The sequence below is a fragment of the Ranitomeya imitator genome, chromosome 3 (assembly GCF_032444005.1).
Source record: "Ranitomeya imitator isolate aRanImi1 chromosome 3, aRanImi1.pri, whole genome shotgun sequence".
Classification (NCBI taxonomy): Eukaryota; Metazoa; Chordata; class Amphibia; order Anura; family Dendrobatidae; genus Ranitomeya; species Ranitomeya imitator.
In genome coordinates this window covers 381,721,816-381,740,179 of record NC_091284.1, presented here as the reverse complement: position 1 = coordinate 381,740,179, position 18,364 = coordinate 381,721,816, and the positions used below count along the sequence as shown (strand labels likewise).

General features: G+C 41.5%; 1 protein-coding gene across 1 annotated transcript in view; it reads left to right on the top strand.

Annotated features, from left to right (window-relative positions):
- LOC138670014 (gap junction beta-5 protein-like) overlaps positions 1-3,082 on the top strand; it is a 30,406-nt gene extending 27,324 nt beyond the window's left edge. The window contains exon 2 of the mRNA XM_069756974.1: positions 2,105-3,082. Coding sequence (XP_069613075.1) covers positions 2,124-2,948 — 825 coding nt within the window. The 5' untranslated portion in view covers positions 2,105-2,123 and the 3' untranslated portion in view covers positions 2,949-3,082. The remainder of the gene's footprint in view (positions 1-2,104) is intronic.
- Positions 3,083-18,364: the final 15,282 nt, after the last annotated feature.

Sequence of the window (18,364 nt, the reverse complement as noted above, 5' to 3'; positions counted from 1 at the left end):
GACGGAAAAGAAAAATTGACAAGAGATTTCAACGCAAGATTGTGCGGATGTTAGCTAAAGAACCTCGACTAACATCCAAACAAGTTCAAGCTGCCCTGCAGTCCGAGGGTACAACAGTGTCAACCCGTACTATCCATCGGCGTCTGAATGAAAAGGGACTGTATGGTAGGAGACCCAGGAAGACCCCACTTCTTACCCCGAGACATAAAAAAGCCAGGCTGGAGTTTGCCAAAACTTACCTGAAAAAGCCTAAAATGTTTTGGAAGAATGTTCTCTGGTCAGATGAGACAAAAGTAGAGCTATTGGGGCAAAGGCATCAACATAGAGTTTACAGGAGAAAAAAAAGAGGCATTCAAAGAAAAGAACACTGTCCCTACAGTCAAACATGGCGGAGGTTCCCTGATGTTTTGGGGTTGCTTTGCTGCCTCTGGCACTGGACTGCTTGACCGTGTGCATGGCATTATGAAGTCTGAAGACTACCAACAAATTTTGCAGCATAATGTAGGGCCCAGTGTGAGAAAGCTGGGTCTCCCTCAGAGGTCATGGGTCTTCCAGCAGGACAATGACCCAAAACACACCTCAAAAAGCACTAGAAATAGTTTGAGAGAAAGCACTGGAGACTTCTATGGTGGCCAGCAATGTGTCCAGACCTGAATCCCATAGAACACCTGTGGAGATATCTAAAAATGGCAGTTTGGAGAAGTCGACCTTCAAATATCAGGGACCTGGAGCAGTTTGCCAAAGAAGAATGGTCTAAAATTCCAACAGAGCATTGTAAGAAACTCATTGATAGATACCGGAAGCGGTAGGTCGCAGTTATTTTGGCTAAAGGTTGTGCAACCAAGTATTAGGCTGAGGGTGCCAATACTTTTGTCTGGCCCATTTTTGGAGTTTTCTGTGAAATGATCAATGTTTTGCTTTTTTCTTCATTCTCTTTTGTGTTTTTTCATTTAAGACAAATTAAATAAAGATAATAATACCAAATAATTTGTGTTTGCAATCTTTTTCAGAAAAAAAATGAGTATTATCTGACAGAATTGCAGGGGTGTCAATACTTTTGGCCATGACTGTAGCATTACCTGCTCTGGTTTCTGGTTAGGTGATTAATTGTTTAGGAAATACATTAGGCCGAGATCTTAGCAGATAGTTCCTATATATTCAGATCTGGCTTAGGAAGAGCACATGTGTTGGAGGGGACATGTGCAAACTCTTTCTAGTTGCAAGATCGTTGAAGTGCATGCAGTTTAACATGGCTGTTGACAGGATATGAGACAAGTAAGCTATGCCAGATGCTGTATTTAAACAAACATGCTTTTTTTCAGTTGTACTGCATTACTTATTTACACCGGTGTCTCCATCTTATGCCAGTCATTACAATGGTTGCCCATTCACTACACAATACAATGCAAACTCATCTTTCTCACTCACAAAGCATCTTCACCCTAATCACCTTATTCCATGCCTTCCATTCTTCAACTGATATAAACTAACATTCTCCATGATCTAAATCTCCTCCGTCCATCTTCAAAACTTCTCTTATGCTGCTCTAGTATTCTGGAATGCACTTCCCCGGACGATCCGACTAATACCTAGACCCTAAGTGTGCTTTAAAAACACATCTCTTTAGACAAGCTTATCAACTCACTTCACTAATCTAACTCTTCTCTATTCCCTCTTTCTTAACCCTTCGGCAGAATATGATCCCTCCTGCACATCCTCCACACACCCAATAGCACTTGGTAACTGTACTTCTACAGATACTGGCTGATTACCGGATCATGGAGCTTATTTGAAATGCCTTAGTTAATAATGATGGCTAGACCATACATGACAAGATCTTTTTACTTATTGTGTCACCCCACCCCACCATCTCCTTTATAGATTGTAAGCTTGCAAGCAGGGCAATTACTCCTCCTGTAACAAACTATGAGTTACTTTGTACTGTCTTTATTGTCTGTACATGTCCCTGCTCCATTGAATAGTGCTGCCGATTAGGTTGGTGCTTTGTAAATAAAATTATTATTAGGGGAGATAGTTTAAGAAGTCTTGATGTAAACCGCATAATAGAACTTTTATTGCTGATATATCATCTTTTCTTTTTCAGTGAACGCTGAATTACAGAAATGAACTGGGCAGTATATGAAGCTCTACTGACCGGAGTTAATAAATTCTCCACTGAATTTGGTCGTGTCTGGCTGTCTATTGTCTTTATCTTTAGGATCCTTGTATATGCAGTAGCAGCCAGCCGGGTTTGGGGAGATGACCAAAGAGACTTTGACTGCAATACCCGACAGCCTGGATGTAGGAATGTCTGCTATGACCAATATTTTCCCGTCTCACACATCCGCCTCTGGGCTTTACAGCTCATCATGGTTACATGTCCTTCTCTTCTTGTTGTTATGCATGTGGCATATAGAGATAATCGAGAGAAGAAGCGTAGGGAGAAGATGGGAGAGAACAGTGGTAAACTTTACCAAGACATTGGAAAAAAGAGAGGTGGACTTTGGTGGACCTATCTCATCAGTCTTCTTGTAAAAGCCATAATGGATTCTGTTTTTATCTATGTGTTTTATCGACTCTATGAAAATTTCTTTCTTCCTCGAGTAGTAAAATGCACTCTTCCTCCATGTCCAAACATTGTGGACTGCTTCGTATCCAGGCCTTCTGAGAAAAATATATTCACCCTATTTATGATTATCAGTTCTGGGGTGTGTGTTCTTCTGAATCTCATAGAAGCTGCATATCTTGTTGGAAAGAAGTGTAAAGAGAACATACTTTCCAAAGGGCAGGCAACTAAACCAAAAAACTCTGTCTGCGGTAACCTCAATGAGCGCAAACTATCCAAATGTGAAAAGACAGTTATCATTTCAGAAGATCGTAAATCCTCAATCAATGAAATTGATAATGATGGATGCAATCAGGATATTGATGTGGCAGAGCCGGTGTAGGGCTTTAGTGAAATCAAGGAAGTATTTTAAATCATCCATATTTTTATGGGCTCAAACATTTTTGCCAGATCTGAAATACTAAGGTCACCAGGACTAAAGTTCAGATAAACTAGTGACTATGTTGAGTATAACCTATGCTTATGTATTCAGATGCATACCATGTATTTTTGTCATAGCTGGGTACTTGGGCAGCCATTGGAAAAAAGCTAAGTCTTGTCAGCTTTTTCATCATCTCGGCATAACAGACAACCAGAACCAATAAGAATTATTATAGCAGAATGCATTATATTGGAATATCAACAAGGATAAAATGTATATAATATTTTTATGATATACAAACCTTTTTTGTATTTAATTGTATTGTTGGTGCATAAAATAAATGCTACATCCTAAAATGTAAATATTAGGATAGAGCTACATGGTGACACTGGTAACACAACATTTCTGCAACTTGCATGTAATTTGGCATTGTGCAACGATTTTAACAGCAGGGATTTGTAAGAAAAAAAATAGCCAACTAATAGACAGGGCAATTTACATTGAAGTCTATGAGTGGGTACACCTTGTTGCGGTGGGCTGGCTTTTATGTTTTTTTTTTAATCAAAGCAGTGTCAACTAAGTACCCTGTTATTTACATGCACTATTACAATTTACTTTTTACAGGGTAGTCGCTCATTTTGTTTTATTCTAGGTTATGTTTGTTAATGGCCACAGTGTGAATAAGCCCTTACACACTTATACATTGCACTTATATCAGCATGTGTTTCAGCTCATTTCTTTGGTTTTGAAAAAAATCCCAGTGTTGGATTTTTCATGATGGTTGCAGTAGGTTGCAGGTAGCCACATAATCCTAGTGATGCAAATTAAGTACAATGCAACACCATGCATCCACATTTATTTAATTAACTTCCACACTCTAAAAAGTCATTTAGTTCTTGTTTTATTCACACAGAGTAACAGGACAATGACTAAACAGTTAACGTTTTTGGCTGTAAGATCTTCACCAGACCAGATAGTCCTGAGCACACTTTAAAAAGGAGGCAAATGTACATGAAAGAAAAGTCATGCAGCTCAAGTTGGCCTAGTTGTGTAGCAAGAATCCAATTTATTCTCCACAGAATTGCCCGGTTTAACAAAGGCCTTTAGTATGAAAATTTTATTGTGTATTGATTATACAATTACCTTGTAAGTATAAATCAAGAAGTAAAATATTATTAAGCATGCATAACCTCAGTAGTGATGAGCGAGTTTACTTGTTGCTCGGGTTTTCCCGAGCACGCTCGGGTGACCTTCGAGTATTTGTTAGTGTTCGGAGATTTAGTTTTCATCGCACGGCAGCAGAATGATTTACAGCTACTAGCCAGGCTGAGTACATGTGCGGGTTGCCTGGTTGCTAGGGAATTCCCACATGTATTCAAGTTGGCTAATAGCTGTAAATCATTCACCTGCCACAATGAAAACTAAATCTCCAAACACTAACAAATACTCGGAGGTCACCCAAACGTGCTCGGGAAAACCCGAGCAACGAGTATACGTGCTCATCACTATTCATTAGTACAAGTATCTGGCTTGGTGTTGCTGTGTCAACTATTCATTGTAATAATCATTTTATAATACTTAATAATTATAAAATTATTATATAATACAATTTGTCTATCTTCTATAGTCAAAGGGCAAGCATGACCTAAAATAAAAATAATGATTAACTACCCGGCCGTAATTAAATTATTACGGTAATTGTAATTCATAAACAATTCATTGTTTAAATTCTTGGTTGTGCTTTCCTGGCCACAGTGTGAACTTACACCTGCACATTGGTGCTGACCAATAGTCAAAGTGCAGTAAGTTCGGTCACAGCAGAGCTAACAATTGTCTATGTACCACTGTAGTGTTATGATACATATAAACGACTATAGCGTCTAATGTTTCTTATGCCGGGGTCACACTTGCAAGTGTGATGGGAGAAACTCGCGCAAGTCTCTCGCATCAATACCCGGCACTGCCGCCGGCACTCAGACCGGAGTGTGCAGCTGAATGTATCTCTATGCAGCCGCACGCTCCGGTCCCGAGTGCCGGGTATTGATGCAAGAGACTCTCGCGAGTTTCTCACATCACACTTGCAAGTGTGACCCTGGCCTTAAAGCACCACTCCAGCAGGGGGGTTGTCAGCACTGGTGTGGTGCTTCTAATCTAAGGTCCCTTCTCCCGGACTTAGGCCGAACTCAAACTAGCTTATGTCATCCTATGCGAGGGCATCGGGTGCGATAGGCTAATGACTCTTGGCTCCTTCTCTGCTGTGAGCAGGGGCCGATGTGTCACTCGCACTCATAGACTTATAGGTGTTCGAGTGAGCCGAGTCTCGCTGCATATATATATATATATTTATATATATATATATATTTATATATACAGTGTGTATATATATATATATATATATATATATATATATATATATATATATATATAGTATATAGAAGACTATATTTATTTTGTAGGTGTTTAAAAATTAAGTATTTTCCTTAAATTCCATATGCAAAAATGAATTAGAAGTAAAAGAAAATTTATGTGCTTGCATACCAAAATATTCACATAAAAAACCTATAAAACAATTAAGTAGATAATGGATATACTAATTGATGGTTCCAGGAGCCTATTAAAAGGCATTTGTCACCTTTTCTAACACATCTATTTTTGTAAATACAGTACTTGCATTCTCCATTAAATAAATTTCTGTAGCTTCTTTTCTTGACACTTTTTATTGTGCCATTGATTTGTTGTTACTACTGCACTAGAAATCTGTGAATAAATAGAAAACAGGTACTAACAAGTTGTTGGTGTGTCTCTGCACAGTCCAATCAGTGATGACAGAGTCGGAAAGTGTAGAAGCACATGCCTTTTAAATGAGAACGGTAAAACCCACTAATTAAAGGGGTTGTCCAGCATTAGCATACAATGTGACTGCAGTTTTGTAAATCCTCACAATATGTGTACTGGGTGCTGTGGGAATTCTCCGGTGTCGGCTCCGGGAGCAGCAATTAGCATACTCCTCGCCACATTGTGACAAGTCTCATCTGACCTTGATCAATACACTTGTATTGATAGAAGCCGTGCCGACCTAGTCGTCTCATGACCACATGTATGCATACTTCCGAACAAGTGCCCACCGCTCCCACAGTGGCACTGGAGAATGCCCACACTGCACGCGCTGTGAGGATTCTCAATCCTTAGACTTGTATCTTAAGGCTGAACAATGCTTTTAAAAGAGATATCTTGGCTGAAATAACAAGACTGCAATCACTTTATAAATTCAAGTCATACATGTGACTGCAGTCATTTTATACCCACCAATATGGGTAATACGGGAGAATAGTGACAGTGTGTATATAACACACTGTCACGATTTAGCAGGCTTCAATCACTTAGAATGACTGCAGACTTTTCATTTCAACCAGGACAAGCTCTTTCATTTATTTATATTTTTAAATAACAATAGATGAACAGTTTAATACAGATTTATAAGAAAAGAGCCCCAAAGTTTGTTGTATGTGAGGAATTCATGTAGGTGCTAAAATAGACATGTTATAAGTAATGATAGGTCCTATTTTAAAACACAAAGTGACTTGAAAAAAGTATTCACAAGTTTTGAACTTTTCCACATTTTCTTCACACTTTTCTCACTGTAGTAGATCAGCTCACTCGGCTACACATGCAGGTAGACATAGGTACACTGTCTCTTTAAATCTTCCATTGATTTATTATATATGCAGCTTAAACCAATGTGAAGTGGAAATAAACACAGCCCTTCGGGCAAAACAGGAAAGCAAAACAAAATGGTATAGCGTCTCTGTATATGTGGAGATTTCCCCACTGCAGATGACAACCACACACTGATTTTGTTTTCCCTCCTCAAGACACAAAACTCTGGATTTTCTCTCTCCAGCCCTACTGAACACTGACTGCCTCTGTAGGCCAACTATTTAAGTCCCAGACCACACCCTGGGGTGGAGATAAGGTGGACAACCTCCCACCTGCTCTAATGGGTGTCCACAAAAACCCAGCCTTCAACAAAATGGCTATTTAACCCCTTAATCCCATATGACATACTATCCCGTCAAGGTGCCCTGGGACTTAATTCCCAGTGACGGGATAGTATGTCATATGCGATCGGCCGCATTCACGGGGGAAGCATGGCCGATCGCGGCCGGGTGTCAGCTGCCTATCGCAGCTGACATCCGGCACTATGTGCCAGGAGTGGTCACAGACCACTCCCGGCACATTAACCCCCGGCACACTGCGATCAAACATGATCGTGGTGTGCCGGCGGTGCAGGGAAGCATTGCGCAGGCAGGGGGCTCCCTGCGAGCTTCCCTGAGACCCCCGCAGCAACGCGATGTGATCGCATTGCTGTGAGGGTCTCCTACTTTCCTCCCTGCAGCAAGGCCTGGATCCAAAATGGCCACGGCATCCGGGCCCTGCAGGGAGGGAGGTGGCTTACCAAGTGCCTACTCAGAGCAGGCGCTTGGTAAGCTGTTATGATCAGGTTGCCTTGGAGCAGCATGAAATGACCTTCGCTGGAGCAGTGGTAACTTTACTTAACGCAATCCCTGATCCTATCACCGCAACTAGAAGTAGCCGTGGGGTGTGCCTAACCAGACCTAGACACCTCGACACAGCCTAAGGACTAAATATCCCTAAAGATGGAAATAGGAAAACTCTCTTGCCTCAGAGTAGACCCCCAAAGGATAGGTAGCCCCTCACAAATAATGACTGTGAGTAGGAGAGGAAAAGACACACGCAGACAGAAAACAGGGATAAGCAAAGGAGGCACTTCTACCTAGATAGGAAAGGATAGTACAGAATACTATGCGGTCAGCATAAAACACTACAAAATATCCACAGCAGAAAAATACAAAAACTCCACCACCTAACTAAAGATGTGGAGAGTATATCTGCGACTCCAGCGAGTCCAACTAGACTGAGAAAAACATCAAGCACAGTCTAGCAGGAACAAAAAAGAAACAAGATAAGCACAGAAAATAAACACACAGCAGTGTGTCTAAAAAAAATGAAGAAAACAATTATCTTAGCTGAATTGGAAGCAAGCAGGAGGGGCCAGGCAGAGGACCAACACTTCCAAAGGAACATTGACTACTGGCAAGAACTAATGAGTCCTGCACAGCTAAATACCCCAGTCCGAATTGCAATTAGCAGAAACACCTGTCCAATACTGCTGCTCAGGAATAACTGCATTACCATCAACAACCACCGGAGGGAGCCCAAGAGCAGAATTCACAACAGTAAGCCTGCAGCACTGCAAGTCATATCGCTGATCTGACAGTGTGCTCTGCAAACTGTCAGATCAGCGATCTGTGATGTCCCCACAGAAATAAAGTAAAAAAGTTTAAAAAAAAATTTCCACATGTGTAAAAAAAATAGAAAAAAAAATTCCTAAATAAATAAAAAAAAAAAATTCCCATAAATACATTTCTTTATCTAAATTAAAAAAAACAATAAAAGTACACAAATTTAGTATCGCCACGTCCGTAACGACCCCACCTATAAAACTTTCCCACTAATTAACCCATTCAGTAAACACCGTAAGAAAACAAAAAAAAAGAGGCAAAAAACGCTTTATTATCATACAGCCGAACAAAAAGTGGAATAACACGCGATCAAAAAGATGGATATAAATAACCATGGTACCACTGAAAGCGTCATCTTGTCCGCAAAAAACGAGTCGCCATACAGCATCATCAGCAAAAAAATAAAAAAGTTATAGTCCTATAAAATAGTTTTTATCGTATAAAAGCACCAAAACATAAAACAATGATTATCCATTTTACCAAATGTGGAACGGTATAAACGCCTCCCCCAAAAGAAATTCATGAATAGCTGGTTTTTGGTCATTCTGCCTCACAAAAATCGGAATAAAAAGCAATCAAAAAATGTCACGTGCCCGAAAATGTTACCAATAAAAACGTCAACTTGTCCCGCAAAAAACAAGACCTCACATGACTCTGTGGACTCAAAGATGGAAAAATTATAGCTCTCAAAATGTGGAGACGCAAAAACTTTTTTGTTATAAAAAGCGTCTTTTAGTGTGTGACAGCTGCCAATCATAAAAATCCACTATAAAAAAATGCTATAAAAGTAAATCAAACCCCCCTTCATCACCCCCTTAGGGAAAAATAATAAAATAAAATGTATTTATTTCCATTTTCCCGTTAGGGTTAGGGCTAGGGTTAGGGCTAGTGATAGGGTTAGGGCTAGGGTTAGGGCTAGGGTTAGGGTTAGGGTTAGGGTTAGGGCTAGGGTTAGGGCTAGGGTTAGAAATAGGGTTAGGGCTAGGGTTAAAAATAGGGTTAGGGATGGGGCTAGGGTTGGAGCTAAAGTCAGGGTTAGGGTTGGGGCTAAAGTTAGGGTTAGGGTTGCGGCTAAAGTTAGGGTTAGGGTTGGGGCTAAAGTTAGGGCTAGGGTTGGGGCTAAAGTTAGGGTTAGGGTTGAGGCTAAAGTTAGGGTTTGGATTACATTTACGGTTGGGATTAGGGTTTGGATTAGAGTTAGGGGTGTGTCAGGGTTAGGGGTGTGTTTGGATTAGGTTTTCAGTTAGAATTGGGGGTTTAAATTGTTTAGGCACATCAGGGGCTCTCCAAACGTGACATGGCGTCCGATCTCAAATCCAGCAAATTCTGCGTTGAAAAAGTAAAACAGTGCTACTTCCCTTCCGAGCTCTCCTGTGCGCCCAAACAGGGGTTTCCCCAACATATGGGGTATCAGCGTACTCGGGACAAATTGGTCAACAACTTTTGGGGTCCAAGTTCTCTTGTTACTCTTGGGAAAATAAAAATTTGGGGGGGCTAAAAATCATTTTTGTGGGAAAAAAAAGATTTTTTATTTTCAAGGCTCTGCGTTTAAAACTGTAGTGAAACACTTGGGGGTTCAAAGTTCTCACAACACATCTAGATAAGTTCCTTGGGAGGTCTAGTTTCAAATATGGGGTCACTTGTGGGGGGTTTCTACTGTTTGTGTACATCAGGGGCTCTGCAAATGCAACATGACGCCTGCAGACCAATCCATCTAAGTCTGCATTCCAAATGGCGCTCCTTCCCTTCCGAGCTCTGCCATGCGCCCAAACAGTGGTTCCCCCCACATATGGAGTATCAGCGTACTCAGGACAAATTGGACAACAACTTTTGGGGTCCAATTTCTTCTATTACCCTTGGAAAAATAAAAAATTGGGGGCAAAAAGATCATTTTTGTGAAAAAATATGATTTTTTATTTTTACGGCTCTGCATTATAAACTTCTGTGAAGCACTTGTTGGGTCAAAGTGCTCACCACACATCTAGATAAGTTCCTTAAGGGGTCTACTTTCCAAAATGGTGTCACTTGTGGGGGGTTTCAATGTTTGGGCACATCAGGGGCTCTCCAAACGCAACATGGCGTCCCATCTCAATTCCAGTCAATTTTGCATTGAAAAGTCAAATGGCGCTCCTTCCCTTCCGAGCTCTGCCATGCGCCCAAACAGTGGTTTACCCCCATATATGGGGTATCAGCGTACTCAGGACAAATTGTACAACAACCTTTGGGGTCCATTTTCTCTTGTTACCCTTGGTAAAATAAAACAAATTGGAGCTGAAGTAAATTTTTTGTGAAAAAAAGTTAAATGTTTTTATTTAAACATTCCAAAAATTCCTGTAAAACACCTGAAAGGTTAATAAACTTCTTGAATGTGGTTTTGAGTGCCTTGAGGGGTGCAGTTTTTAGAATGTTGTCACACTTGGTTATTTTCTATCATATAGACCTTCAAAATGACTTCAAATGTGATGTGGTCCCTAAAAAATATTGGTTTTGTAAAAATGAGAAATTGCTGGTCAACTTTTAACCCTTATAACTCCCTAACAAAAAAAAATTTTGGTTCCAAAATTGTGCTGATGTAAAGTACACATGTCGGAAATGTTGCCTATTAATTATTTTATGTGACATACAGTACATACCAAAAGTTTGGACACACCTTCTCATTTAAAGATTTTTCTGTATTTTCATGACTATGAAAATTGTACATTCACACTGAAGGCATCAAAACTATGAATTAACACATGTGGAATTATATACTTAACAAAAAAGTGTGAAACAACTGAAATTATGTCTTATATTCTAGGTTCTTCAAAGTAGCCACCTTTTGCTTTGATGACTGCTTTGCATACTCTTGGCATTCTCTTGATGAGCTTCAAGAGGTAGTCACCGGGAATGGTTTTCACTTCACAGGTGTGCCCTGTCAGGTTTCATAAGTGGGATTTCTTGCCTTATAAATGGTGTTGGGACCATCAGTTGTGTTGAGCAAGTCTGGTGGATACACAGCTGATAGCCCTACTGAATAGACTGTTAGAATTTGCATTATGGCAAGAAAAAAGCTGCTAAGTAAAGAAAAACGAGTGGCCATCGTTACTTTAAGAAATAAAGGTCAGTCAGTCCAAAAAATTGGTAAAACTTTGAAAGTGTCCCCAAGTGCAGTTGCAAAAACCATCAAGCGCAACAAAGAAACTGGCTCACATGAGGACCGCCCCAGGAAAGGAAGATCTCTGCTTCTGAGGATAAGTTTATCCGAGTCACCAGCCTCAGAATTCGCAGGTTAACAGCAGCTCAGATTAGAGACCAGGTCAATGCCACACAGAGTTCTAGCAGCAGACACATCTCTACAACAACTGTTAAGTGGAGAATTTGTGCAGCAGGCCTTCATGGTAAAATTGCTCCTAGGAAACCACTGCTAAGGACAGGCAACAAGCAGAAGAGACTTGTTTGGGCTTTGTTTGGACATTAGACCAGTGGAAATCTGTGCTTTGGTCTGATGAGTCCAAATTTGATATCTTTGGTTCCAACCACCGTGTCTTTGTGTGATGCAGAAAAGGTGAACGGATGGACTCTACATGTCTGGTTCCCACCGTGAAGCATGGAGGAGGAGGTGTGATGGTGTGGGGATGCTTTGCTCGTGACACTGTTGGGGATATATTCAACATTGAAGGCAAAATGAACCAGCATGGCTACCACAACATCTGGCATGTTATGCCATCCGGTTTCTGTTTAGTTGGACCATCATTTATTTTTCAACAGGACAATGACCCCAAACACACCTCCTGGCTGTGTAAGGGCTATTTGACCAAGAAGGAGAGTGATGGGGTGCTACGCCATACCTGAACCCAATCAAGATGGTTTGGGGTGAGCTGGACCGCAGAGTGAAGGCAGAAGAGCCAACAAGTGCTAAGCATCTCTGGGAACTCCTTCAAAATTGTTGGAAGACCATTTCCGGTGACTACCTCTTGAAGCTCATCAAGAGAATGCCAAGGGTGTGCAAAGCAGTCATCAAAGCAAAAGGTTGCTACTTTGAAGAACCTAGAATATAAAACATATTTTCAGTTGTTTCACACTTTTTTGTTAAGTATATAATTCCACATGTATTAATTCATAGTTTTGATGCCTTCAGTGTGAATGTACAATTTTCATAGTCATGAAAATACAGAAAAATCTTTAAATAAGAAGGTGTGTCCAAACTTTTGGTCTGTACTGTATCTCTGTGATTTAAGGGCATAAAAATTTAAAGTTGAAAAATTTTCAAAATTTTCGCCAAATTTCCGTTTTTCCACAAATAAACGCACATTATATCGAATAAATTTTACCATTATCATGAAGTACAATATATCGCGAGAAAACATTGTCAGAATCGTCAAGATCCGTTGAAGCGTTCCAGAGTTATAACCTCATAAAGGGACAGTGGTCAGAATTGTAAAAATTGGCAAACCACCCTCGGGGCTTAAGGGGTTAACTCCCTCCAGCACCTTGCCAGTGACTTTCTCACACCACAAATTACAATGTTTTTTATTTGGACATTATACAGTATGATATACCAACACAAAGTAGCAAGTATTTGTGTTGATATGGTTTTCTAAATATTTAAAAAATATAAATCTGAAAATTATGATGTTCACTTCCATTCAGCTCCCTTAAGTCAACCACTTTTCACTGCATTTACTGCTGAAAGTCTTTTGGGGTATGTACACTAGTGTCAAAAATTGTGGATATACTTCAAATGTTTGTCATTTTTTTAAGTTTTTAGCATGCAATCATACAAAGTGTTTATAACAATAATGCCACAAGCAGTCTAAGGTAGATTAGAGCACCTCTACTTAGAAAAAAGGTTACCATAATTCAAAATATCTCATTACTTCTATAAGAACAGTGGAATGGCCAAATCAAAATATCATGTCCTAATATGTTAATTTCATTCTATCCCTATGTGTTCTTTCTTTAGTAGCATGTAGAGTATCCTTTAGCATCGATAACAGATTTGCATCTCCTTGGCATCGATTCAACAAGAATTCCCAGGTTTTCTGTAGTTATAACATGGTACCAGGAACTGATAAAAGCTGCAATCAATGCTATTTGTTGCTACGTCGCTTACTAGAAACTAATTGCTTTAATCTTGACCACAGATAGGGTTCAGATCATGACTATTCCATGGCATGAAAGCACAGAAATGTGTTTGCTTTCAAACCATTTTAGACATTGCCTTGCAGTGTGACATGGTGCTCCATCCTGTTGAAAAATAAATTCAGTCTGTTCCTTGCGAAGGTCACAAATTGATGGGATGAGCTTTGGTTCAAGGACATCATGAATATATTTAGAAACATTTATAGTTCCCTCAAGCACCTGTATTCTTCCAATTCCATGCCAGGACATACAGCCCCAAATCAAAACACTCTCAGGATGTTTCATTGTAGCTGTCACACACTCTGGAAGACAGTCTTCCTTTGACCTTCTCCGAACATTACGCGCTCCGTCACTACCAAAAATTGATATTCTTGTTTCATCGCAACAGAGTACTTTCTTCCAATCTTCATTTGTCCAGCTAAGATGTTATTTGGCCCAGGAGATTCTCTTACTTCTCTGTTTAAATCAGATGAAAATATAAGCTTCAGGAGCTGCAGGTCTGGAGGCATCCTCTCCTCCACACAACATAGAGAAAAAAACTGTCTAGACATTTAACTCCCTCGAACCCCACTTTGGAGGTGGAGATATGGTGGGTAGGAATGTATCACCCCAGGTGACCGGTTGTTACAGTGGCATTGCTTTCCTCATGAGGAGAGTGATGTCATGCTTGGAAGCTAGGAAGGATCCCTTTAACAGGTATTCAGCACATACAACACCGTTCTGACTCCAGGCCAGAAGGGGGAGCTCTACACCCGACTTCAGGGGAGCTGCTCTCTCTGGTCAGGAGGAGGAGTCAGTTGCTAGGTAGTTGCTAAGCAGTTGGAGAGAGGCAGTTGGTGAGAGGAGAGCGAGGAGTGAGGAAGGAAAGCTGGGGCCATGCAGACAAGTGATTCTGCAGCTCCTGGGAAGGAAAAGAGAAAGCAGAGCAACTTGTACAGAGACTGAGGAGGAGAAGAAGCAAATGAGAGTGAAGAGCTGGAGAGAGAAGCTGCAAGTGGGCTTCCTCCACGTTGAGCGCAGATAATAGTAGCCAGAAGACCAAGGTTGTGCAGTACTTTACGTCTCGCAGCAAAAACTGGCTGACAGCTGGATTGCAAGTCACCTGTCCACCAAAGACACCTGAAGACACAGTAACGCATAGAGCCCGGGTCATGATAGAGACTCTGTAAAAAGGCTCGAGTTACCTGCCATGCGGGTTAGTGTCCTAACTAAAGGGTGACAGAGAGAGAAAATGTGAGGACCTTGTGTGAGGCCTAAGGCAGCAAGGGACTACACCACGGTGCTAGAGGGAAGGCTTCCATCTCCACCTGGTTAGGGGGATTTCTGAGTCGCTTCCAAGCTGGCCGGACCATACCAGCACCTGTGATCCGGTACCCTGGACTGTGGCTGCCTTAATCCAAGTAAAGAGGTAAAGAGACTGCAACCCTGTGTCCTCCGTTTCTTACTACACTACCTACTACCTGTCCCTACTACACTAGGAGCCTTGGGGACCCAGCTTCACCTGTGGTATGCCATAACATCCCTCATGCCATAACATCATCACAGTGGACCCCTTTAAGCAGTGTTGGTCATCCCTGACCAAATACCACAGGTGGAGTCACAAACATTTATTATTTTACAAATCCGTTTAAAGACCTTTCCTTTAACATGGGCGCCCAGGGCCACGGACTGGGTCACTGCCGCTGTAACATATCCCTTTAAATACAGGACCCGGTACCGAGTACCCCATGGCCCTGGCGGGTGTTTCAGGAATCCTGCCCATCTCTGGCCTACCCATCATGAGTGCCAGGCCCATACAGCGATAGGATTGTTTTCATCACATATCATGCTGGAGAAAACACTTATGGCTTTCACATCAAGCAGAAAGCAACTTTTGTGACACATATCTTCCCTCACATATGGCTCTAGTGACCCTGTTATAGGGGTATGAATACGTTTTCAAGGAACTGTATGTAATAATTATGGGAGATTAAAGGAAAATGCCTAACAAGGGAACCTGATGCATTGTGTCATGCACTACATTGGTTTCATTAATGACAACTAGTAACGATTTTCATATTGGTATTTTAACCCCTTTCTGACATAATACGTACCCATACATCCAGGTTGTCTAGTCCTTACCGACCTTCAACGTATGGATTCATAATATCTTATCATTAAATCTTATCATTAAAATTATGGCGCCATCTTATCTAAGGGTACATGGCGTTGTCATCTAGGGGGTGGCGACGCCCCCACAACTACGATCGCTGTGATTGTTCAATTCTGAACAGCCAATTGCAGCGTTTCTCAGTGTTTCAGGCAATCAGATGTCCAGCCAAGGATTGGTGCTATAAAAGCACTGATGATAGGCTTGTGCAAGGCCAGGAACACTTGGGCCCGCTCTAATTAGTGTAATTAGTGCGATTGATAATGACATCGATCACACCAATCAGAGCGCACAGACGTGCTGTGACCTGCAAGTGACCGCCCTCTACTTCCTCATTCTAGATTCGGATTTGTACAGGGCGGTCATTCTGTCCGTCTTTGCTCTGTACTAGGCCTTGTGGTGCCGCAGAAGCCTGTGATATCACAGATCCTGCTGCCTGTTCTCCTCCTCCTGCTGAAGAAACAAGAAAGCAGTAAAAAGAGTTCCTGATCCCTGATCCTTGTCGGATCTCTCCTCATCCACCCCAATCCCCCTCTCCCCCCTTACCACCCGCACTTGATCGTTGATCAGTACTTGATCAATAGTTTTAGCAGGTTTTTTCTTTATTGCGAGTCCTGCAGCAGCTGAGCGCTGACCAGTGATACAAATCACTGATCAACGTCTATACGCGCTGTTTTCCATTACTTTTTTTGTCCCTGTCCATTTCCCCCCTCCTCCTCTTTGCACCACCTCCGTGCGTGCATCCTGCAGCCACCAAGCATTGATCAGTAAAGCAAATCACTGGTCTGTACTCATGCTTGCTGCTTTCTAAGAGATTTTTTTCCACTGGCTACTTTTTCTCCCCCACCCCTTTTCACCACTCCGTGTGCGAAACTTGCAGCTGCCGTGCTGCTGATCAGACATAGCCACTGAATAGAACCATCGCTCATTTTTGGCAAGGATTTTTTTTTTCTGTCTATTTTTTTATCCCCTTTTTGCACCACAACTGTGCGTCCATCCTACAGCCTTCAAGCGCTTATCTGAAAACCCATCTCTTCAAGAAAGCCTACAGCCTGCCATAACCATTCTGCCGCCTCGCCATCTCCAGAGCTGCTGCCTCGCCCCTACCTTCTGCCTCTTCCCCACTATCCCATAGAATGTAAGTCTGCAAGGACAGGGTCCTCTCCCCTCTGTACCAGTCTGTCATTATAAACTTTTTTACTGTAAACGATATCTATACCTCTGTATGTAACCCCTTTCTCATGTACAGCACCATGGAATTAATGGTGCTATATAAATATATAATAATAATAATGTAGTGACAACATGCTGTGATCAAGTACAAGGACTAGAGTTATGTCCTTTTATGACCACCACACATGGTGACGGTAGCACCCCCTGCGCTGTACAATGTACCTCTACATAGGTCTGCAAACTAGACTGTGTACTGGGGTACAAGTACATGGGGTAGATGATCTCACAGATCAAGTCCTCCAGCGGTACCGTGTCATAAGAAAGGTCAAGGTGCGGTATAAGAAGCTGGCCGTGCACATCGTACAGATGGCAATGTACAATGCATTTGTGCTATCATGATATGAAGGCCAAACCAGTATGTCATAACTTCAGTTCCAGGAGGTAATGATCAAGGCCATAATCTTTGCAGATTAGGAAGGAGTGAGCCCCAGTATTTCTGAAAATGAAGGTGTTTGTATCCGGGGAAGTTCTCTCAAATCACAAAAATGGAAGGTCACAAAGGAGTTGTCGAATGTGTTACAGAAGGGGGATATGCAAGGACACCACTTTTCAAAGTGACAACTGCCCCGACAAACCTGGCCTGTGTATTAAGTAATACTTCAGACTGTACCACACATCCATGGACTACTAAATAAAGCTCAGACTTGCACAACCCACGTATGCCAACCTGACATACGCTACACAACTCACTTATGCCAACCTGAGGTATACGGCATAACTCACATATGCCAACCTGATGCACTCTACCCAACTGATGTATGCCACTACATTATAAAATTCACATACCAGGGCACAGTAATTCAGTGAAAAAATGTTGTCACTTGTTGGGCATTTCCACTGTTTAGGCGCATCAGGGTCTCTGCAAACGTGACAAGACACTCGCAGACCATTCCATCAAAGTCTGCATTTCAAAATGTCACTCCTTCTCGTCTGAGACCTGACTTGCACCCAAACAGTATTTTTCTCCCAAATAAGGGATATCGGAATACTCCAGAGAATTCAAGAACAAATTTTGAGGTCCATTTTCTCCCGCTAGACTTGTGAAAATAAATTTTATTTGGCTAAAATAACATTTTTGTGGAAAAAATTTGATTTTTTTTTTAATTTTCCCCAACTCAACATTACAAACTTCTGCAAGTTCTGTAAGTTCAAGGGGCTCACCACACATGAAGATAAATTCCTCGAGGGGGTATAGTTTTCCAAAATTGGGTCACTTGAGGGACATTTCCACTGTTTTGGCTCAACAGGAGCCCTGCAAACAAAACATGACACCCTCATACCATTCCATCAAAGTCTGCTTTACGAAACATTATTACTTCCCTTCCAAGCCCTAATATGCGCCCAAGAAAGTTCAAGCAAAAGTCTATTTTAATAGACAGCGTACTCACAAAACAGAAAGTAACTAGAATCCTCTGGATCGCAGACGGGAAACAAGATAGTCCTTAACCAGGACTGGTTAACGTGGGCAACTGCACCACCGTGTATGCTGAGGGGTGCCTTGCCTTTTGGCTCTGCTTGGCTCTCTGTTGACTCACACAAGTCAATCTCTG